The sequence below is a fragment of the Canis lupus genome, chromosome 7, assembly GCF_011100685.1.
Source record: "Canis lupus familiaris isolate Mischka breed German Shepherd chromosome 7, alternate assembly UU_Cfam_GSD_1.0, whole genome shotgun sequence".
Taxonomy (NCBI): Eukaryota; Metazoa; Chordata; class Mammalia; order Carnivora; family Canidae; genus Canis; species Canis lupus.
Genome location: NC_049228.1, coordinates 45,048,071 through 45,070,822, shown reverse-complemented (window position 1 = coordinate 45,070,822; position 22,752 = coordinate 45,048,071). Strand labels below are relative to the sequence as shown.

Genomic DNA, 22,752 nt, shown 5'->3' with positions numbered 1-22,752 from the left:
TGTATGGTGACTTGTCCTCAAGCAGCCTGGGACAGCCCCAGAGGAGAAATCCTTCAGCAATTGGACGTTCCCTTCCAGAGACTAAAAACTGTATCCTTCCTTCAGTGAGGGTGGAGAGTAGAGGTGCTGCCCAAGGTCAGTGTTGTTCATGGGAGGGCGAGGCACCCAAGGAGGCTAGAGAAGCTCCACAGGGGAGTGAACTCAGGTGTGGAGGGTATGGGGGTGAGGCTGTGTGGGGCAGGAAGGATCCCTCTAATGGGCACTGGGCCACCAGGAGCAAGATGCCCCAAAATGCCGTGAGATCAGTATAGCACTCTCTCTCTCTCTCAGGCCCAGCTACTTAACCTCTACTTTAGTTAAGGCCTTGTAGAAACCACAAATATCCCTCCTATCTTTAGCCCCTCTCATCCCTGCTGCCTCCCGCTACTTCAGCGCAGAGCCGAAGCTCCTAAGGGATGGTATGGTGACAGAATGTCTGACGTCCTCGCACTCAGTTGGCCTGGGGGACACACCACCTGTCTCGGAGGTAGACTGGGGATGGGAATATGTGTGGAGAGAGGAAAGCAGACTAACAAAGAGAAGAGGGAAGCCCGAGTGGGGATTGAGTGAATGGGGTGCGGGTGGGGGACCAGAGGAGAGGAAGAAGAGTTGGGGTTTAGGTTTGGGTTCCCCACAAAGTAGAGTGTGAGACAAGAGCTGTCACACAGGTAGTTGATTGGGGAAGCTCCTTGGGAACAGGAGGGAGGGACTGGGAAGGGTGGCACGAGGAAGGAAGGAGAGCCATTCTGGGGGGAACTGCTGCCACACTGGTCTCCATGGAGGCCGAGTGGGTCATGACCCTGCTGGTTGCCTCTGAGGAGCACTGTAGAGGGGCCACAGAACTGTTCACCTGAGAGAAAAAATGGGGCATTTATCCACCAGCTCTGGCCTCTGAATGTTACCCTGTGGGCTCTTGATTCCTTCTTTCTTTCAAGTTTCTCCAGAGTTGACTGTCAGCCCCAAGAGGGAAGCCCCAAGGCAGGTGGACATTAGCCCACAGCTGAGGCAGAAATGTGCATCAAGAAGACAGGAGCCCTGTGCCTGGGCACCAGGCAAGAGTAGAGGGTGAAGATGCAGCAAAAGAATGGAGAGAAAGGAAGGGAAAGAGGGCCAGGACAGGGAAGGGAGGACAAGACAAACAAGAAGAGTTCCTGTTTGGGGGAGAGCTACAAGCCTGGCGGAGGCAGCCTGTTAGCAGCTGAGGACCTTCCGCAGAGCTCCTGGAGCTGGCTGGGGCGAGCCCTTGGTGTCATCGCCTGGTCTGCTCCCAAACTCTGTCAGGCCAGCTGGCAGGCACAGGGGGGCCTTGGCAGTGACGGTACATCCCCACCCCCTGGTAGCCAGGAGCAACCTCTCTGGGGCCTTCCAGGAAGATAAACTATCTCCTTAGTGTTTCTGGCTCTTCTAGTTCAACAGCGTTGACTTAGGAGTTCTGGCTGAAAACACACTTCTCCCAAGAGGCAGATTGACGGTATAGGATTATACAAAAGGATCGTGACCTGCCAGAATGGAAGCAAGCTTCCTGCAGTCCTCCGGTGCTGATGAGAAATCCAGTTTGGGGTATGATAGCCACCCCAACTCCAAACCTCAGTGTTGGACAGACTTGAGGAGACAGGCTCTTGAAGCTTTGGAAGTTTAGGAAGGCCCGGAACATTCCATATTTGTGTTCCATCAACACTGTAGACCCAGGCTCCTCCCATCACAGAGCAGGACTCTTCCCACACAACGCTGACCTTTCCTTCTCTGACTTATTATAGGACTACGAATAATCAATAGCATAGATTTATCTCTCAATTGTCTTCTTAATGTTCTTTCCCTTTGAGTTATTCTTGTCTTTTTTTGGTAATATTTTATTTATTTATTTTAGAGAGAGAGAGAGAGAAATAAAGAGAGAGACAGAGAGTGTGCAAGCATTGGGGGAGGAGTGAGGGGAGGGGCAGAGGCAGAGGGAGAAGCAGGCTATGTCCCCTATGTGGGATTCTATCCCAGGACCCTCAGATCATGACCTGAGCTGAAGGCAGACACTTAACCTACTGAGCTACACAGGCGCCTCTCTTGTCTTCTTTAATTGCACATTCTAGAGCTTCTTGGTTTCCTGTACACAAGAGCTGCAAAAACAATTAGGGTTCGGGTTCAGTAAGAATGTAAAGATGAATGTGTATTAAACTGGTCCTCCTAGGCTGTCAGATGGTTGTTATTTGAGAATTGTGGGAAAACCTGGCTAACCAAAAATATCTCCTTCCTCCCTGCTGACCTGCCTTGCCATCCAAAATTCCGATCTTTTATGTCATTCCTCGGTGGCTCCTAGAGAAGTTATTGTGGTCGGACAAAATGCCATCACCTGGGAGAGGTAATGTGTTAATCAGCTATTACTTGAGTAAGAATTGGGTTCCTAAATTAATTGTAATTAAGGTGTGGAGAACTTTGAGGCCTTAGAGATTGGGTCCTGGGCCCAGATGTTTTGGTGGTCAGAGGTGGGGAAGAAGGAGGCAAAGAAGGTTAATGTCCTGTGGCCTTGAGTGGTGACGATGACAACAATGACCAGGTCAAGGAAGGTCCTGGATATAGTGAGAAAAGACACATCAAAGGGAAACTGATTTTACAGTTATGCCTTAGGTAGGGGCACTGTGCACACCCCGTTAACAAGGTCTTCGTTCCCTGGGGGCAGGGGCTGGCCAGTACACATCTGATACATCCCTCAGACTGACCCACAATATGTATGTGTGTGTTCTCTTGGGTAAAAGAATGGAGCCAGCTTTGCACACACACTTCACTCCATGAGGCCTCTGTCAGCTGGACTCTTGCCCTCCTGATGACATGAAGGACTCGTGGCAAACACCACAAACAGGATTAAAAAGCTAGAGCCACTCTGCCAAGTGCTTTAAGGGACACATTTCTCCAAAAAGCAAAGTTCGTCCAACAAAAACATTTTTTTCCCTGCAAAATAAAAGGGTGATCTCTAAGGCCCCTCCCCTCTTCTCGGCCTGATGGTTACTCGTGGTTTTCAGTAAATGACAGTAACTCCAGAGGAGGGAGGCCCTTGGAAGCTGCCTGGTGTCCCACATTACTGGGATTTGCCAGCCTGGGTGGTGAGGGCCCTTCCCTGCCTGCTGCTCCCACACAGGTTCTGTAAATCTCTGCTTCGTCTCCCCTCCAACCTCCCCCCCGCCGCATGTCCCCCATCCCGGGAGGCCCCATCCTGTTTCCCAAAGCCTGGTGCCTTTGCACTGACTCCTTGAGAGAGGAGTCACATGTGATACTCTGCTTCGTTTAATTTTAGGTTATTGTTGCTGCTGTCATTCTATTGAAGTACTTTAATGAATGCTTGTATTGTTCTCGGGCTGGAGCCTTTTTCAAACGATCAGCACATTATAAAACACAATAATGAGTCCAATTCCCACCCCCCTCAGCACACACACGCACGCGTGCGCGTGCACACACACACACACACACACACACACACACACACACAATGGCATTGTTAAGTCCCCCCGGATATGTCCAGTAGTGAAGAGTCTGGGATTTAGAGGCAGCGGAGCTGGCTTCAGCCCTGATTCTCCCGTTCAGTGCTGGTGACCTTGGGTGAGTTCATTCATTCATTCGTTCACCCAGTCGGCATGTATTCAGTATCTCCTTGTGTCTGTCAGGCCATCTCTGCAAAATGTTAACAATGCCTGCTCTTCCCGACGGTTTAGAAGAGCTTAATGAAATCATACTCGTGAAGTGCTCCACGTAAGCTTTGTGTTGTTGGCATTCGTCAGCAAAAAGCTTAAAACAAAACGGAAGGGGTGCGGGAGGAGGGCCCCAAATACAGCACTCGACGCATCACTTGTACACGAAACACACACACCCCGGGGCTGTCTGGCTGGGTCCTGTACTTTGGGAGCCCAGCCTCTCCTCAGGCCAGACTTTGCCCTGCACACCTTTCTCTTCATCTCTGTCTATGGAAGGAAGCCCAGCTTTCTCCAGGGCCTTGGCCAAAAGCTTCCTCTTCCACAAAGTCCTTCCTGCTCTTGGGAATTCATTTCTTCATACCCTGTGTCCTTCCTCTGCTTTGGGGATTGCCGCGTCCCTGCCGCTCCCCCCGCCCCTGAACCACACTGAGTTGTTCCTAGATTGGGCCCTGTTACTGGATGGACAGCAGTGTTCTGGAAGCAGGCATGTGGTGCTCTTTTCCAGGAATCCTGGCTCTGCCCCTTCCGCTCATGTGACCTTGGTTGGCGCACTGGCTTCTCTGAACCTGTGTCCTCTTCTGTAAAATATCCTTGCTCTTGCTGGCTGTGGGGAGGATGAGCGAGATACCACATGTCAAGAGCCCAACCCAGTGGGTAGACTCTCAGTAGATGTCTTTGGGATGAATTTGAAGGGCATGCGTGCAGACTTCGGTGGGCTCTCCTAAGAGGAGGAGGCCACTTAGTAGGTGCAATGAGGAACGTCAGGACCGTCTCCACACAGGATTTTGTACCTGAAGTATCACCAGGAAAGGTGAATTCTCTCTCAGAGGCACTCCTTTATGTTTCAGTACCACTGAGAAAGGCAGAGCTCCACCTTCCCAGGTGTTGGGTGCTGGCAACATCGACCGCCAGTGAAAAAAAAAGGTGGAGTCACCACAGGGAAGGGAGATGAGGAGTCTGAGGAGAGATTTGGTAGGACGGGTCTTGCTTCACCTAACATTTATTTAAAACCAAGTCTATCAATTTTTAGTCAACGTTTTTACCAACCTGTGGTTTCTTTTTCTGACACCAATTCTCTGAGAACAGTTGAGTGTTCCAACAATTCAGTTCAGATTCTGACACGAACTACCCAGAGTTAGCACAGACCCCATGAGAGTGCTCCCACTTCACATGCCAGCAAGAGGAGTCCCCAGGCTACCTACCCACACTTACACCTGGTGGGTTACAGATTTGGGGGTTCCTGTAAGTTCGATAATTCGCTAGAATGTCACTAGACCTCGGGAGAGTACTTTACTTATGATTGATTACTAGCTTACTTCAAAGGATACAACACAGGAATGGCCCAATGGAAAGGAAACATGGTGGGAGGGGGTCTGGGGGTTGGCACAGAGCTTCATGCCCTCCCCCAAGCGCCAGCCACCCTCCCAGCATCTGATGTGCTCACCAGCATGAGTCTGGTGAGTCTCTGTGACCCCCATCCTTCAGGGGTGTTTATTGAGCTTTTCATGATTAATTAAATCAGTGGCCATTGGTGACTGAAATCAATCTGCTGCACCCCTTTTCCCCAGCCTAGGGTGAGCGTGGGGCTGAAAGTTCCAACCCTTTCCTCCAGAGGTGGGGAGCTGAAAGTTTCAACTCTCCTCCGGAGGTGGAGAGGTTGGTTTTTCCGGAATTGGACCCCTTACTTGAAGCCACCTGCAGGCCCACCCAGAGAACCCTCATTAACATCAGCTCCTAAGGGCTTTCCTAAAAATGACAAAACACAGTCCTATCACTTAGGAAATTCCGAAACGTTTAGGAGCTCTGTGCCAGGAACTGAGGACCAAGACTACAGAGTTTTAATCTTGCTGCAGCCCCTCTGATGCTGTTCTTACTTCAATATCATAGTTTTCAGGGCTGGAAAGGGGACAGTGGGGGACAGGGGATCTTCTCCATAAGGCTCGTGTTTCTGTGGCTCTGAAGCCCTTGAGTCTTTTCCTCCCAATCCCAGCGAGTCTTGGGAACTACTGTCCTACCCACCCCCAACGAGAAGGTCCTGGAGCTGCAGGCCCATCCCTTCTTCTGTGATGCGTTCCTTCCTTCTCCTTCAGCGGCACCTAGACTGAGCCTCTCCACCCCCCCCCCCCCAGCTCTCCCTGTCCCCTGGTGTGGTCAATCTGGGGTCAATTCCTCGCCAGGTTGTTGGTGGGCAGGGAGGAGCTGCTGCCTGCAGTCTGGATCCTAACACTCAGCAGAGGGGGAGGCGTCACACCCTGCTTGCCTATTAGCGCTTAAGGACCGCAGCCCAGGCTCCTTATGCTCACTCATGTTCAGCCCCCCACCACCCTTCCGGCCACCCCACTCCTTACTCCTCTGCTGTCCAGCCACAGAGGGCTTGGCCCCCCGGGTTGTTATCCACTAGACATCCCAGGGGCGTTTCCACCTCTTGCCCCTTTCCCTCGCAAGGTCAGCTTCTCTGCCTGTTTTCCCTTCAGTCACAGGCATGTGTTGGATCGTCCTGTCTGCCAGGCTCTGTGCTGGACACCAGGGGAGCTCAGAAGAAGGCCTGAGCTTTGCCCTCAGGGTGCCGACTCTCTTCCTCCTCTGCACACCATGGTCAGGAAGGCGCCAGGTCTTCCCCGGGGCAGCCCTCGTTGCCCTCCACCGCAGGCTGATCTCCTCCCAGCCTCTCACCCACTTGGCAGGTGGCCCCAGTTCCTTGTCCTGACATCCTTTCAGGCTTCTGTGTCTCCGCAGCCTGATGTTCAGATGGCCTTCCTCTGTCACCCCCAAACAACAGTGTCTGCCCCGGAGCAGGGCCCCGCCGCCCGCTCTGCTGAGTCAGATGCGCGAGGAGAAAGAAAATGCACAACAGTCCGCAGCCGGCAGATGTTATGGAGGCAACCCACGGTTCCCGCAACGGGCAGCAGGGCGCTAGCCTGAGGGCATGTCGGAGGAACCCCTTGCTCCTTCCACCCCGGGGGCCCCACAGGGTCAGGTCCCGTGTCATACAGAGCTATTCCTTACATTGAAAGATGAGAGGACTGCACACACTCGTTGAAAAATTTCTGTCCAATAACGCAATACTTAGTGCCACGGTTTAATGCAAGTTACAGGCTTTCCATGCAGAAGGGGTGTCACAGGGGTCACCTGATTGGGAAGAAGGACGGGAAGCCCAAGCAGAGAAGCCTCACTCAGCCACCCCAGAGAACAGGGGAGCTGAGGGAGGTGCTGGCTCCCAGCCACCATCAGCCACGAATGAATCCATTTAGACTATGTTGCAGACTCTTGTAAGGGTTAAGAGGGAAGTGACTTGTATATGGAAAGCCGTCAGCACAATTCTTGGCTCAGAGAGAACATTCTGGAAACAGGGGCCCTTGTTCGGATGGCAAGGCTCTGGGCAAGCGCGTCCTACAGGCACACAGACTCATGCTGGTTAAGTACAGCGATGTTGCCACAGATCCCGCAGGGGAGGGTTCTGTCTCTCAGCTGTCCCATCTTCCTCATCTAAAGAGTGGTTCTAATAGTAACATCCACCTTACAGGAGGGAATGCCAGGAATACCCTGCTTGGTCAGGAAGAAAGGGACTATAGTCAAAGCAAGCACTCTGATGTTACTGTTCAGGCCACCATTTATTTATTTATTTATAAATATTTTTCTTTCTTTCTTTCTTTCTTTCTTTCTTTCTTTCTTTCTTTCTTTCTTCTTTCTTCTTTCTTTTCTTTTCTTTTCTTTTCTTTTCTTTCTTTCTTTTTCTTCAAGATTTTATTTATTTATCTGAGAGAGAGAGAACAGAGATCAGAAGCTGGGAATGGGGAGGGGAGTGGGGCAGAGGGAGAGGGAGAAGCCGACTCTCCCTTGAGTGAGGAGCCCGACTCGGGGCTTGATCCTAGGACCCTGGGATCATGACTGGAGCCAAAGGCAGACACTTAACCAACTGAGCCACCCAGGGCCCCGAGGCCACCAGTTCTAATAGGCACCTGCTGCAGGCCCAGCCCCACTGCTGGTGGTGCATCAGGAGCAAGCAATGATGCCGGAGAGTGATTTGGACGGCCTGGTCTTGGCCTCCAAGACTTACGGCCAAAGGTAGGAAGAGAATCACTGATATTACAGGCAGGCTAGGGGATGGACACGTTTGTAGGACAGCGTCTGTGAACAGAGAGATTGTGGTGAGTTTATGGTAGAGACAATGGGATGGAGGGTAGATAGTGATATGGATGGGGGGATGGGGACTGAGATGGGCTGGTTCTACAGAGATGGGATTTCAGGAGCTTGAAGAGCTGAGCATGTGATGCATGTGAGATTCTGGGAGACAATTCAGGATCTCTAAGGCATTGCGATAAGATTGTCAAGGAGTCATTTAAAAACCGAATATATTAGTCTACATTTACTCTTTCACTTCGAGACTGACAGCTGTCATCTTAGTAGTTAAATTTTCTCTCTTTCTTCCGAAAGAACTTGGGCTCTTATCACTACCCCGGAACCTGTCACATTCCTTGAGGACTAAGGTAGCAGGGAAATAAATGAACAAACGGATGAACGAGCGAATGAAATGTCATACATAGACAAAAAAATGTTTATCAGGCACATAGTTATGTTCTGAGTCTCAAAGAGATAGATGGTGGTAGTGGTTGAGAGAGCAAGCCCTGGAGTAGACTATTTGTGTCAGAGTCCTGTCCTGCCACTTACTGATATGTGACCTTGGGTGGGCAACTTTCACCATTCTGTGCCTCAGTTTCCATTTCTGTCACCTGGGGTTTGGTGATAGTACCAAGCTTATCAGGTTGTTGTGCGGCTTAAATGCATGAATCCGTTTAGATGCATGCCACAGTGCCCGGCACATGGTGGGCATTCAAAAAAAGGTAGCTATTCATATAAAATTATTGTGTCCATTTTTTTTTTTTTTCCCATTTAGTCATCGATGGAAAACTCCCAGGCTTGTGGGCAGTCAGCACAAATGAGTGGACCGGGGGAGCTGAAGCGCCTGATGTAAAGGGGGGAGACTGATGTTGGGGGGGAAGGTGGGGCCAGCGCTGTGATTTCCATAATCTCCACCTGGGGAGTGTCACCCCAGGGGCCCAGCGTGGCTCCTGAAAAAGACCTTTTACACTTTTCTCCTCCAGCTCTTACTTGTTCATTGACTTCCCAAAACCCTGGCCTTTGGGAGCGCCTGCCCGGGGCTAGATCTCGAGTTGCGAGGTTGGTTCGCGGCACCTTCTGAGTCCAGCACCCGCCAGGTGGCCGCTACCCACTTCACCTTTCCTCCAGGTCCCGCGTACAGCACGTTTCCATCAGAGACCTCAAGGAAGGGCCTCAGACACTCACAGGATGCCCGGGTGCGTCACCCTTCCCACCCAGAAGCGCAAACGAGAGGAGTGACTCTGCAGGGGTGGAATTTGGGGCGTCCCCAAGGCGCGCAGGGGCGGAGCGGGCTCTCCCCGGCCGACCCCGTCTCACCAGCAGGTGGCGCTGTACCTGCCGGGCCTGCCAGGTTCCCGACCAGAAACTTGCACGGGATGTTGAGGCCCCGGCCGGAGAAGAGCGCAGCCCAGTGTCCCCGAGCCGAGCTGTCGGCATCCGCGAAGAAGCGGGGGGAGAAGAGAGCGGACTCCCTGCTGGAGCCGCTCAAGGATTCGGACACGACGAGCTTCCTGCGGGAAGCCTTCAGGAAAGGTGAGTACTGAGGATCGTACGGACAAGGGAGCGCTGTCCTCCTCTTAGGGCATTGTCCTTGGCTTGCGCTGACTGGTTTCCGACCCTCTGGGAAGGACGTTTCTGGAAGGGAGCTGCCTAGAGCGGATGGATGCAGCGCGGGAAAGAAGCCCGGGAAGCTGGTGGCCGCGCGGCCGGCGCTCTGCAGCGGGAGGAGCGCGCGTCCCCTTCCGCCAGGTGGCGCTGTCTGGCTTTCCCTCGGCTTCCCGCGCCAGTCCCGGGAGGCCGCCGCCGCAGCGGCCGCTCTAGCCGACCGGGGCGGGCTCTGTGGTTCCGGGCGGAAGTGAGGCGCCGAGCGGAACGGCCTCTGGTGACATTTTCTCCGGGCGGCGCGGACGAGTGAAGGGACTTGGTGGAGGCTGTGGAGGTGGCGAGATTCGTTTTAGCCCCGGCGGGGCTCGGACCGCGACCCTCTGCTCGCCGCCGGGGCCTGTGCTGAGGAGGAAGAGGCGGCGGCGGCCGTCGCGGCCCGAGTCACCGCGGCCGGGGGGTCGGTGCGTGCCCCGACGGGGCGCGCGGAGCGGGCGAGGAGGTGCAGGGCTGCCCCGGAGCGCAGGTGAGGCGGGAAGGTGCGCGGGGCCGCGGCCCGGCTGCTGGTCGAGCCGTGGGACCGGGCTGCGTCCCGGGGAGGGCTGCGGGCCGCGCGGGGGTGGGCTCTGCGGCGCCGGGGTCGTGACGGGGTCGTGACGGGGTCGTGACGGGCCCGGCCGGCGGGCGCCGAGCGTTCGCGCCCGGACGTGGCGGGAGGCGCGGCCCGGGTCGGGGGCTCCGGGAGGGAGCGGAATTGCTGGGCGCCTCGCCTCGCCCGCCCGCCGGTGCCCCTCGGGTCCTCCCGGCCCGGCCGAGGTGGCGGGCGGAGCTCCCTTTTCCCCGGGGGCTGAGAGGAGGCTGGAGGTGCCGCAGCCCGCGAGCCGGGGAGTTGTCTTCACGCAACTTTCGGGCGCCTCGGCCGGCCGTGGGGGGGGGGGGGGCGGCGGCGGCGGCGGCCCCAACCCCAGCCCCAGCCCCGCCAACTCTGCCGGACACCTGCCGCCTGCCCCCGGGAGCCCCGGCGGCCGCCCAGCGCGGCGCGCGCCGTGGCCGAGGACGGGGACGGGGACTAGAGGCTTCCCGTGGCGGCGCCGCCTGCGCCGCGGCGCTTCCACTACCTTCGGTCGGCAGACGCCGCCGGCCGCTGGCAGGGCTGTGCCAGCCTCCAAAACTACGTCCTCTGGAGTTGGTCACCCTCACCTAGAAAACTGGCGCCGGTGGAAACTGCGCCCCGCGCCCCCCGCCCCCCGCCCCCGGGTACAGGCCATTGTCTTCTCTGACTCCGCCCGGGGGGTCTTCGGCTTCTCCTCCTCGTCCGTCAGTGGCGTTTCGCGCTTCGTCATTTATTTCTTACGGCGCCGACCTCAGTTTATCGCTGGGGCCGTAGCCCCGACAAGAAACCCGTAGGTCACTCGGTCTCCCTTTTTCAAGCCGTCCTCTCCGCTGTCGCAGAATTTGAGGCTCGCGGGTTGAAGGGATGAACGTCTGTCCGTCCTTGGTCTTCCACATCGAACCGCCTGAGCCGTTTATGCTTAGAGGTGCTTTTCATCTCTTGACTGAGTTTCTTTTTTTTTCTTTTCTTTTCTTTTCTTTTCTTTTCTTTTCTTTTCTTTTCTTTTCTTTTCTTTTCTTTCTTTTCTTCCTTTCCTTTCCTTTCTTTTCTTTTTCTTTTCTTTCTGAATCCATCCCCCTAGTTGGATGAAAGCCCCACTGATGATGCTTTGTCAAGGTTGGACCTCTTAATTACAAATACATCTGGCGTTGTTGCTTAGGCTGTTACTGTGTAGTGTCGTTGGGCACATGCTAACAGTTTGCATCGCTCCCTTCCTTCTTCTCCTGGGATATTTTAAGGATGAAGACTATTAACTTTCTAACGTAGTTTTGCTGATCCAGGCAATCCGGATTCCTCCAAGTAAGAGCATTGCCTTTTGGTTTAACAAGCATTTTTAGAGGCCTACGATTGATAGTTATTACCTGACGTCCTGAGGAGTCACAACGCTAACCGTTTGTTAGTGGGAAATGTAATATTATGGCTGTCTAATCTGGCCAACCTGATGCCTGGTTTAGTGCTTTATGCGCAGTAGGTGCTCAGTAAATAGAAAACGGAGTTAAATTTTAATTCAGGAAGCTAAGATGGAATTTACTGCAATGACCTATGTTGCTTTAAAAAGAATCTTAGTGAAATTTCATGCAGTCCCATTGACAAATAGAAATATTTTTAGCCATTTTTAAATCAGAGTGCTTTCCAGTATCATTGTACTCTTAAAACTTCATGTTTTTCATAAGGTTAACGTGTTGTAAACTTCAGGACACGTGTGTATACAATATGAAAGGCAGAGAGAAACTTTGAGGTAATTATACCTAACGCATCAGCTAAATGACTTTTTATCGAAAAAATTTTTTTTTCTGACATCTTTTTGTGAAAAATGACTAGAGTTGGAAACTTTGCCCAGTGCTAGCTAGTCATATTGTGTTCATAGTGAGTTGTTACATTATTCACTAATTTAGTTTATATGACTCTTAAATGCACTTAGGAAAGAGTGTCATAATGCTCTTTGTTTTATACTCATCATGATTAATCCAAGAGCTGTATATTAAAGATAAACTCGGCCTTAGATTCTAATTTAATGTAGTTCTGTTGGAACTGAGTGCTCAGTTTATATCCTTCAAAGATTTTATTTTATAAGACACATTGATAGATCAAGTCTCCTTAACTATGTGACTAGTAACTTTCTAGCTTGTGTAACTTGTAAACTCATTATTCAAGGAGTTGTTTTGCTGGGATCTTCAATCTTACCGTTTGGTCTAATGTCTGCATGAGTACACAATGTATGTGCAATTAGCATGGTTTTGTTTTTGTTTTTTCTTTCTTTTTTAAGGTTGGAGCTGGCGTATACTAGATAACCAAACTCTGTGTTTGTAATTTTGGCATTTTCTTAGACCTTCCTAATTTTCCTGCATTTAACTGGGAATTCGAAAACAAATGTATATTCTTGCTTACATGCTTACAATTGGCAGTACTTGAGAACACCTAATAAAAGATTAAAAATGTGCTTTTTAATTTATTTTTAAAAAGATTTTATTTATTTATTTGACAGAGAGTGTGCAAGCACAAGTAGGGGGAACAGCAGGCAGAGGGAGAGGGCAAAGCAGGGCTCCATCCCAGTACCCTGGGATCATGACCTGAGCCAGAGGCAGATGCTTAGCCAATTGAGCCACCCAGGGACCTCTAAATTTTTATTTATTAAGTAATTACTCCACCCAACATGGGGCTCAAACTCATGACTCTAAGATCAAATTGTTGCATGCCCTACAGATTAAGCCAGCCAGATACCCCCAAGAATGTGCTATTAATGTGTTTTCCTTTGAATCATACTGATTATGGTTTTCTGTATTAACTTAGGAAAGAATCTGGGGCCAAATAAGTTTTCTTAGCTAGCTGTAGTAAAATTGAAATAGACATTAATAACTGAGAAAGAGCTATTGAAAACTTGGAGAAAATAGAGGACGACACATTCAGGTAGAACCTCTCTATTCTCACAACCCTAAGTTATTGATTGCTTACTGTGTGCCAGTAGTGCTGTAGTTGCTAGAGACATACTGGTGAGTAGGACTGACAAGGTCCTGATGCTGAAGGAACTTAAAACTACTTACACCTGGGTTTGAGATGAGTTTCCAGGTGCGCATTCCAGGTTAGGTAAACAGCCTATCCAAAGTCATGAGTATCGGTAATGTTGACTGGTTGTGTGGCTAGTGCCTTCACTTTACAGAGGAATAGGTTGTGCAAGTACCTTAGTGTGCTAAAGCATTATTTTCTTCTTTTAGAGGAAAAAAAAGCTCAGGTGGAATATGAAGGATGTGATAGCATTCCTTTTGAAAGATTGTCTTCATCCTTATGTTCAATGAGTAGAAATGTTACTGATATTATTATACTTTAGAGAGAGAGCACGCACGCCAAGTGTGAGCAAGTGGGGAGGGGCAGAGGGAGAAGAGGAGAGAATCTCAAGCAGACTCCGGGCTCAATCCCAAGACCTGAGATCATGACCCGAGCCAGTATCAAGAGTCAGACAATCAACTGAGCCACCCAGGTGCCCGACTGGTTTTCATTCTTTATTTTGAGTTGATTCTTATTTGTCAGACTAAAGTAATTTCATAGTTATTTTTCTTTAGTTTTTAATTTCCAGTCTTAAATTTAGATTTGACTGTTGTCATGAAACTTTTCTAAATCCTTTTAGGGTTTATCTTTAATTGTACCTACATTCCCTACTCTTTCATGGCTCATAATAGAACTTAGGGGAAATAAACAGTGTTTTCTGATTCTGTGTGGGCAGCTTCTCAGCACAAGTGGGATTGATGTTCAGTCAGTTTTCACACTCAGCCTACAGGTCCTTGTGGTAAAAGGAAGGAGCAGGGTGAAACTAAGAAGTATTTTATATTCCTTCTATACTTCTGAGCTAAGGGAGGGAAATGTGTGTTGTATATAGTATACATATTTATCATAACATATTAGTAGCAGATGATAGTAGTAAACGTGGTTTAAAAATACCATAAAATAACCAGTATGACTCAGATTTGATGATTGTCTTGTTTAGGATTTGCCTTATAGTGTTCATTTTAAGTTATGTTTTTGTTCTCTTTCATGTCTTTATTCAAAACAAGGACCTCCAATTCTGTCTTAATAGCCAAAAGATAGGTGGTATAAACCCTAAGTTACTAATTTGACTTTATCCAATTTTAACACTACTTAGGTGAGTATTTTCTAGTGAAGATTAATTAAAAGTAAAAACTTACCACAGAACTTATTTTTATGTGGGTGTGTTTATACTTGGTTAAATCAGAAGCTCATTTATCGAATACTTAGGTGCCAGGTGGGGATGGTTAGAAAAATGAAAGAAACCATTTCTGCCTAAGGTACTCAAATCTAGCGAACCAGATGACCTCTAAGTTTCTTTCCTTCTCTAAATGTGAAGAAAAGTAGGCTGTTGCAGAAAAAAGTACTGTATAGCAAAGTATAGTATGGAGTTAGTCTTTTCCTTTATGAAATCATTTTAAGTAAGATATTGGAAAATGAGATTATTCTTTTCTTCCCCCCTCAATGATATTTTTCTTAAATGGGTCTCTAAGCGTGAAAGGAAATGATTGGGGACTTGAGTGTTCTTTTTTGTATTGCCAGCTCATTTACAAAATACTTTTTTCTCCCCCTGAAATTCAAGTCCATGTATTAATAAATTAGTTCTGATTGTTCAAAGAGCAACAGAATTAAATCTGTTAAAACTTACAGCAGTCATTCCTAAGAATGTGGATAAACTAGACTTGTGCTTAGGTAATCTAGAAATTTAAGTTTTTATTAGCATGGTAAATATTAGGGAAACAGGAGACTGACTGAAGTCTCCAGAAGTTATTTTTTACTTAGTTGTCTGATTTTTTTTTTTTTTTTTTAAATAATGTTCTTATGATGTTCTGAGTCAGCATTTTGTGAGGTGCCTTCTGATCAGAGAAAGGTATTGTTGGGGATAGGGAAGTTGGGTGTGGACTAAAACTCTGGGAAAACAGCACTGTTTTCCTTTCCGTATTAAGAACAAAAACCTCATGTGGTTAAGATTTTGAGTGGTATCCTGTCTGCCCTAGTTTTAACCTAACATAGAAGCATGGTTTATTCTTACATCAACGCTTTTTATCATCAAGGGTTTCCCATTATTTTATTCCACTACAGTCCACTAAATGATTTGCTATGATAGGTTTTTGGCACCATTTATCTTGAGGACCTCAGGTCCTAGCATGGGGTGACCCATCTTTATCCCATCTTTATGTGTGCTATATTCTGAAGGAGATAGAAATGGCCAGAGCAGGGATCTTGGAGGAAATCTAGAACCTGTGTTTTACAGTGTTCTTGATTTACATTGATGGTGTTTTTGAGCACTTAGAGGGTCTTACAATAGCCATGGTGCATTCTTTGTGTTTGGTAACTTCCTTGGCTCTTACTTGATGCTGGTTTATTCACAGCCTGGGGCTGGGCCAGATACATGTCAGTAGTGGTCGTATCTGCAACATGAAGTGATTTGAGCAGCCATTATCACTCCTGGCCTATTTATAGAGCTTGTATCAGTGGAGAAAAGGTTGGCTGGCAAGCAAGCAAAGCTGCTGTCTTCCCGTGGTTGCAATCTCACAATTTATATTTCATTCTGGGTGGGCCAAATCCATTCAGCTGCGTTAGTTTTTAGTGTTCCTTTTTTTGTATTCCATTCTTTTAGCACTCCAGTTTCTTAGTCAACCTCACTCTTGAAGGAAAAAACCCAAATAACTATTATCATACTGAAAATAATTAGCAGTAATTCCTATCGTATGATATTTAGTGTTCAGATTGCTCCACTGTCTCATAAATGTACTTTTATACTTAGACTGAGTCAAGTAAGGTCTGTGTATTGTTTGGTAATCTGAAGGTTCCCCCTACATTTCCTCCCTCCCTGGGAAATTATTCGTTGAAGAAACAGTTTTTTTTCCCAGTTTGAATTGGTCAGTTACATTCTTCTGGTGGTATTAAACGTGTTCCTCTGTTCCCTTGGTTTCTTGTTATTTGATATTAGGTCTAAAGGCTTGATCAGTTTGAGTTTCTATAACATATATTGTTTCTCTTCCCTTTCTTTTTGAGGGGGGCAGAGAAATAGATGATGTTGAGTAGTTGCATCAGGAGGCACATAATGTTTGGTTCTCTGTGGTATTAGCAGCTGTTGATACTCATTGCTGAGCTCCATTACTTAATTACTCATAATTCTTCACTCTCAATGCCTTTCATCATTCCCAGTTCTGAGGCTTTTATACTGTACCTTGTTTATAGCTTCTTCAACGCTTTCCTTTTGAAAGCTAAGTGAAGGGAAGGGATGAGTTGCTGTGGAGAAAAGGGCTATTTCCACTATATTGTAATATCTTAGGGGTTTTTATTTCAGTCTTTATCTTTGGTTGCACTGTCCATATTATCCATGCTACCTACAGCTTCTCAGGGGAAACACTAACCCCGAATCCAACAAATAACCAAGTCCTTTGAAAGTGAAATTTGTTTAGAGATACTAGTGCTTAGTAAGACAAGAGTACTATTGTCATTAAAGTATTAAGTTTGTATATATAAAAATTAGAAAAAAGATTAAATTTTTTTTTTTTATTTCAAAAGATTTAGCAACATCACTGTTATAGACATAATGGAATCTCTTCCTGGAACTGAACATCTGGGGAGAGGGGGCTTCCTTTTGATTTTTAGTAAGATAATACTGCTTTACCTTATTTGTGTTAGTTGCCTAAGAAATTTAGTTTTCTAGTGTCTGATTTTTACATCTTTTTTTTTTTTATTTTTACATCTTTATGCATAAATTCACAAGCATTTATATACAGTATTCTAACTAAGGAGATGGATTTACCAGGCTCTAACTTAGTCAACTTCACTCTTGAAGGAAGTGGTGTCCATTTTTGTCTTAAGTTTTTATGTGGAAAGGTAAAGGGACAGTTACACTGTTAGAAATCATGTTGATTCTATGTAATGGAATATATTTTTATATACAAATTATTAGTGATACTAAGCAAATAAGGTGTTTCATTAGTGGTCTTCTGATTTTTAAAAATGAGTCAGTTCATCAGTTTGACATATTTATTAAATATTATGTATTAGGAAAACCATTATGTATTAGAACTGAATGAACTGAAGACGATTAACATAATCCCTGTTTTCAAAGGAGATTGCAATATAACGGGGCTAAAGGGGGTGAGTAAAAACATTTGCACAAGTAACTGGTTTCTTTTTAATTGCTTTCTTCATACTGTGCTGTTTCCCTTCTCACCTATGTTTAAGGTTAACTCTTAATTTCTTTTGTTTAAATTTTCTCGGTAGTTGCTGTGTTGTGTTTTAAAAATCACTCTCATAGTGTATGAATTGTATGCCATAGTAAAAAAAAAAATCAGGTGATAATTATTGGTGCAAATTTTTTTGAACGATTACTTATATTGTGATTCTCTCCCACTGTTAGATTGTTATCTGTTCTGATATTCAACTTGTCTGACACTGTAGAGTCATTTTATAATCTTTGACAGTTGCCCATATCAGCAGGAAGTAGGCATATAAAACTGTTTGAAAGCCCTGCTTCATTCTAGTTTTAGTTTCATAGATTGCGATTTGCTTCTTGGTCTTCTCTTCATGTTTATATTGTAAAAAATAAAACTATGCAGAACTTCAAAACACCTTAATTTGGGCCTTTTTTTTTTTTTTTAAGTTTTTAGGTGTAGGGTAGGCAAAGATCGTCAGAGCTTAGAAAGTAGTCTTAAAGACTTGTAATTGATTATCATGGAATTTTTTTTTTTAAACTGTGGTCCCAGTTATTAGGAAAGTAAGTTACTGCTTTAAAAAAATGAGTAGAATATGCAAGCTATAATCTGTTTTATATCCTAACCATCTTGGAAGCAGAACTTTCTGCTTTCTTAGGGTTAAGCTACATTGTTGGTGGTGGTCTCCTGATTTTCTTTTTTAAGTTCCATTCATATAAGAAGTGTTTTTACAACAGTGTATAAGCAGCCCAGTTTCTTTGATTTTTAGTGTGAGGAGAGTGCATCATTTTTGAATCAGATTCAGTAATAAATCCATAATTGAAGGGCACCTGGCTGTGTCATTCAGAGCATGTGATTCTTGATCTCAGGGTTAGAAGTTCAAGCCCCATGTGGGGTATAGAGATTATTTAAAAATAAAGAAAAAAATTTAAATAGAACAGCCTCTTATTTTTTTACTTATTTATTTTTTTAGGAGGGGGGAAGGAGCAGAGGGAGAGGGAGAGAAAAGAACCTAAAGCAGGCTTCTCACCCAGTGCAGAGCCCCAAGAGAGTCTTGATCTCACAACCCTGAAATTGTGACCTGAACTGAAATCAAGAATTAGATGCTTAACCAGTTGAGCCACCCAGGTGCCCCCCAAATAAAAAGTCCTTAAAAACAAAACAAAACAAACACTAAACACATGTAGTTGAATATTTAAACTGTAAGCCAGCTAATAATTTTTGAATTTCAAAGCTAAGCCTCTTTAAAAAGTAACTTTAAAAAATTTGCTTACATTGCTATTTGGACTACACCTCCCTTGCTTAATAACTCCTTCCCTTCTTTATATGGCATAGTTTTTATTTTTGCTGAATAATGGTATGGTATGCCTTGGGCACAGTAAGCACAGTATGGAAAAGTATACTGTTTTTCTCAAATATAAAGATACCAAAGAAATGGTAGCTGTGTGTTTTCTATAAAAGTGAATAAAAACAATGGATATTTGTTTCTAGGGAAAGTTATCAAAGAGTATCCTTGTTTACCTTCTTAAATGTAAAATATAGATATACTTTGATGTATTTTTTTGTTGTTAAAGTTTATTTATTTTTTTGTAATCTTTACAGCCGATGTGGGACTTGAACCCATGACACTGAGATGGGTTCAAGTTGTCACTCTTTCAGCTGAACCAGCCAGGTGCCCCACAAAAGATGTATTCTTGTATAATTGTAGACAAAAACCAAAATATGAAGTGACTTAGTATTTATTTAAACATTAATACTTTATATTAATTGAGCCATAGATTTAAGCAAGGAAAAAGTGGCATATCATTTGCATTTCCTGTGGCTGCTATTTTGAAAAAAAAATTGGTTACTTAAGCCTTGTATCATTATTATGTATATCTGAAAAGCACATCTTAAACTAATATGATGCATTTGTAGATAAAGTTAGTGCTGAGGGACCGGTGGCTCAGCGGTTTGAGCGTCTGCCTTGCTCAGGATGTGGTCCCGGGATCTGGGATCAAGTGTCACATTCGGCTCCCTGCATAGAGCCTGCTTCTCCCTCTGCCTGTGTCTCTGCTTCTCCCTCCCTCTGTGTTTCTCATGAATAAATAAATAAAATTTTTTTTTAAATAAATAAAATGTTTTAAAAAAAGTGCTGAAGTAAAGGAGGTAACTGCACTTGTAGCAGAGTTTGTCGTTAAAATTTTAAATGGTTGGGAAATTATTTAAAATAAGGGATTTTAAAATGTCGATGTTTGAAAAAGCAAAATGTCCTCAAGATTCTATTTTAATGAAACTTATTTTTAAAAAATAGTATCCACAGGCCCTAGCCAAAAAATAAATAGATAACCTGAGTATAAATATATATTGTTCAACAAATATTAAGTGTCTGGTAGGTTTTAGGTATTTTTCTAGATGGCTGCAGATACAGTAATCAAAGAGACAAATCCCCTTCCCTCTTGTATCTCATATTCCATGAAGCAGACAGACAATAACCTATAAACACACAAATGAGCAAGGTAATTTAGACTCCTTTTAAAAAACAGAGTAACAATGGGGTATGGGTGAGAAAGGAGGTGTTTTAGTATATTTAAGGAATGATTTAATTAATTAACTTATTAATTAATTTATTTTTTAAGAAAGGCCTTTTAAAGGTGAGTTTGAATTGAGATCTGAAGTACAGGAGCAAGCCAAGCCTTCAAAAGAGCAATGAGGATTGCATTCCTGGTAGTGGGAACAGCAAGTGCAAAATCCCTTGAATCAGAAAAGATGTAAGCATGTTGAAAGAATTTGGAGCCTAATGAAGCAGAATGATGCTGATGTGAGACTTTAGCAATACATGCCTTATAGGTCTTAAAAAAATTCAAATATTATTCTAATTGTAAGGAATGTGTATAGGGAAACTGTAGGTCTTCTTAGCAAGGAACAGTCTTGTTTACCTTCTTCAGTGTACAGTGTAGATGTGCCTTGATTCACACAGGAGAGATATTCTTGTATATTTGTGGGCAAAACCCAAAATGTAAATATCAAACCTTAAATATATTAGGAAACCTTATTTTAAAGGAGTCTGTATAAAAGCCTTATCTTTAAAATGTATAACCTGAATGATCTTTTGTAAAGGTTGAGATGTTCAGAACCTTCATTTTGGTTAAAGGAGGCTACTTGTGTAGCACAATCTAGTCGTAGGTTAAGAAGCAGGTTGGAAATTCAGAAACTGTTCTAAATATATCTGTCTAAATCTATCTAAATATATCTTGGCCATTGACCTACATATTCTTTTCTTAGAAATGAGGATTGTACATTTCAGGTTAACTATGAGCAATAATTAATAAAAATAATTAAAATGTTCTGGAAACCTAAATGGACTTGTTTAGGTAGTTGTGAGTGTGTGTAGAGCACTTGTTCTATGTATCTTTTTAAATTATAGCTTTATAAAAAGCCTGGAAATAGGCAATAAAACATCAGTTTCTTTTTAAAAACAATAACTGAAGCATTTTTTTTAGTAGGCTTTTCAGTTGAAATTGCCTCTATCTTTTTTGCTTTTTAAAATATTCCATGAGAGAGTGCCTGGGTGGCTTCGTCATTTGAGCATCTGACTAGTGATTTCAGCTCAGGTTATGATCTAATCTCATGGGTGATGAGATCCAGCCCCCATTTGGGCTCTGCTCTCAGCAGGGAGTCTACTTGGGATTATCTCCCTCTGCCCCTCTCCCCATGTGCACATGTACACACACACTATCTCAAATAAATAAATATTTTAAAATAAAATTAATCCTTGAAACTTTTTGAAACATTGAGGTATTAGCTAATTCATGGTTGAGTTTTATGCTGTATCTGAAATTGACCATAGTCCTTAGTAGTGCATTGTAGTACTAGTTTTCTGATGCTGAAGCAAAGGCCAGGGCAAAACAGATTGCTCTCATGTTGACTTTTCAGTGAAGTCTACAAGTAAATCTGTTAACTGTGGGGATTTTCTGTGAACAGTGACCCTAGTTCCTACAAAAATGTTAGGCAGGAGATGACTAACATATTTATATTGTAGCACCACATGCATTTTTTAAAAAACAAAAAATGAGATTTATTAGGTTCATTTAACTTTGATAAGTCCAGTGTGCAACTGGCCTCTAATCTAGTTGGAGCTAGGAACTCATTTGATATCTGGGCACTGTTTTTCTCTTTGTATACTACTGGCTTTCTATTGCTTTTCTTCGTGGGCTTCATTTTCAGCTGGGCTTTCCTCTCATGAGGGCAAAGTTGGCTTTCCAGCAGCTCCAAGCCAAGTTTCCTCAGCATTTCCAACAAATTAGTAGACTGTGTATTTTAGAGCAGTTTTAGGTTTGCTGAAAAATTGAGAGAAAGTACAGGGAGTTCCTGTAAACCTCCTCTTCAGTTTCCCTATTATTAACATCTTGCATTAGCTTGGTACCTGTGTTAACAATTAGTGAACTAATATTGATACATTACAAAGGTCCAAGTTTATATTAGGTCTCACTTTTTGTGTTGAAAAGTAGAGATACCATAACAGGGACAAGAGTTCTGTGGATTTTGGGATGCCTGGGTGGCTCAGAGGTTGAGCATCTGCCTTTGGCTTAGGGCATGGCATGATCCTGGAGTTAGGGGATTGAGTCCCATATTGGGCTCCCTGCATGGAGCCTGCTTCTCCCTCTGCCTGTGTCTCTGCCTCTCTCTCTCTCTGTCTCTTATGATTAAATAAATCTTAAAAAAAAAAAAAAAGTCTGTGGATTTTGACAAATGTTTGATGCCTGTCCATCATTATAGTATTTAAGAGTAGTTTTGCTGCTCTAAAGATCTCCTTTGCTTCACTTATCATTCCTACTCCGTCTCCATTTCTCCTTGGCAGCCATAGACTTTTTTTTTTTTTTGACAGTGTATTTATTTTAAGAGACTTTATTTTTCTTTTTAGAGTTTACAGCAAAACTGAATGGAGGGTACAGAGATTTTTCCATAGACCCCTTGCTCCCCACACATGCATAGTCTGCCCCATTATCAGCATCCCCCATCAGAGGAACAACTGAGGAACCTACATTGACATGTTATCTAGAGTCCGTAGTTAACATTAGGACTCACTCTTGGTATTCCACAGTTTTGGGGTTTGGAAAGATTTATAATGTATATCCACCATAGTTTTAATGCTCTAAAAATCCTCCATGCTCCCCACCTGTTCATCTTTCCCTCCTCCAAGCCTCTGGCAACCACTGATCTTTTTACGGTCTCTCTCCATAGTTTTGCCTTTCCTAGAATATCATATAGCTTGAATTATAGATTATGTAGCCTTTTGGATTGGCTTCTTTTACTTAGTAATATGCATTTAAGTTTTTTTTTTTTTCATGTTTTTTCATGGCTTACTAGCTCATTTCTTTTTTCTTTTAAAAAGACTTACTTATTTTAGAGGGGGGCGAGGGAAAGGGAAAGAATCTCAAGCAGATGCCCCACTGAACACAGAGCTCGATGAGGGGCTTGATCTCACTACCCTGAGATCAAAATTAAAAGTCAGAGTGGACCCTTAACCGAC

The 22,752-nt window shown here is 44.9% G+C and overlaps 2 protein-coding genes across 5 annotated transcripts in view; one reads left to right on the top strand and one right to left on the bottom strand.

The window, feature by feature from the left end:
• Positions 1-7,549: 7,549 nt before the first annotated feature.
• LOC119872639 (serine/arginine repetitive matrix protein 1-like) lies at positions 7,550-10,943 on the bottom strand. The gene is made up of 4 exons (XM_038541809.1): positions 10,789-10,943; positions 9,815-10,267; positions 9,168-9,763; positions 7,550-7,841 (listed from the first exon to the last, which is right to left on the bottom strand). The coding sequence occupies exons 1-4, from the start codon at positions 10,941-10,943 to the stop codon at positions 7,582-7,584; spliced, it is 1,464 nt and encodes a 487-aa protein (XP_038397737.1). The 3' UTR covers positions 7,550-7,581.
• The window catches only part of C7H18orf25 (chromosome 7 C18orf25 homolog), an 80,806-nt gene continuing 67,224 nt past the window's right edge, over positions 9,171-22,752 (top strand). The window contains exon 1 of one of the 4 annotated variants that reach the window (XM_038543368.1): positions 9,171-9,365. The gene's annotated coding sequence lies outside the window, so the exon portion shown is untranslated. Of the gene's footprint in view, positions 9,366-9,683; positions 9,961-10,764; positions 10,973-22,752 lie in introns of those variants that run through there. The other 3 variants (XM_038543367.1, XM_038543370.1, XM_038543369.1) reach the window with 3 other exon arrangements.

Coding starts and splice junctions, on each gene's coding strand:
- LOC119872639 (XM_038541809.1), bottom strand. CDS start 10,943: ATGTGGAAGACCAAGGACGGACAGACGTTCATCCCTTCAACCCGCGAG. Junction 9,764..9,814: donor GCCCCGGCGGCGAGCAGAGG/GTCGCGGTCCGA, acceptor CCACCTCCACAG/CCTCCACCAAGTCCCTTCAC. Junction 7,842..9,167: donor GAACCTGGCAGGCCCGGCAG/GTACAGCGCCAC, acceptor CTCTGTTCACAG/ACGCTGTCCTACAAACGTGT.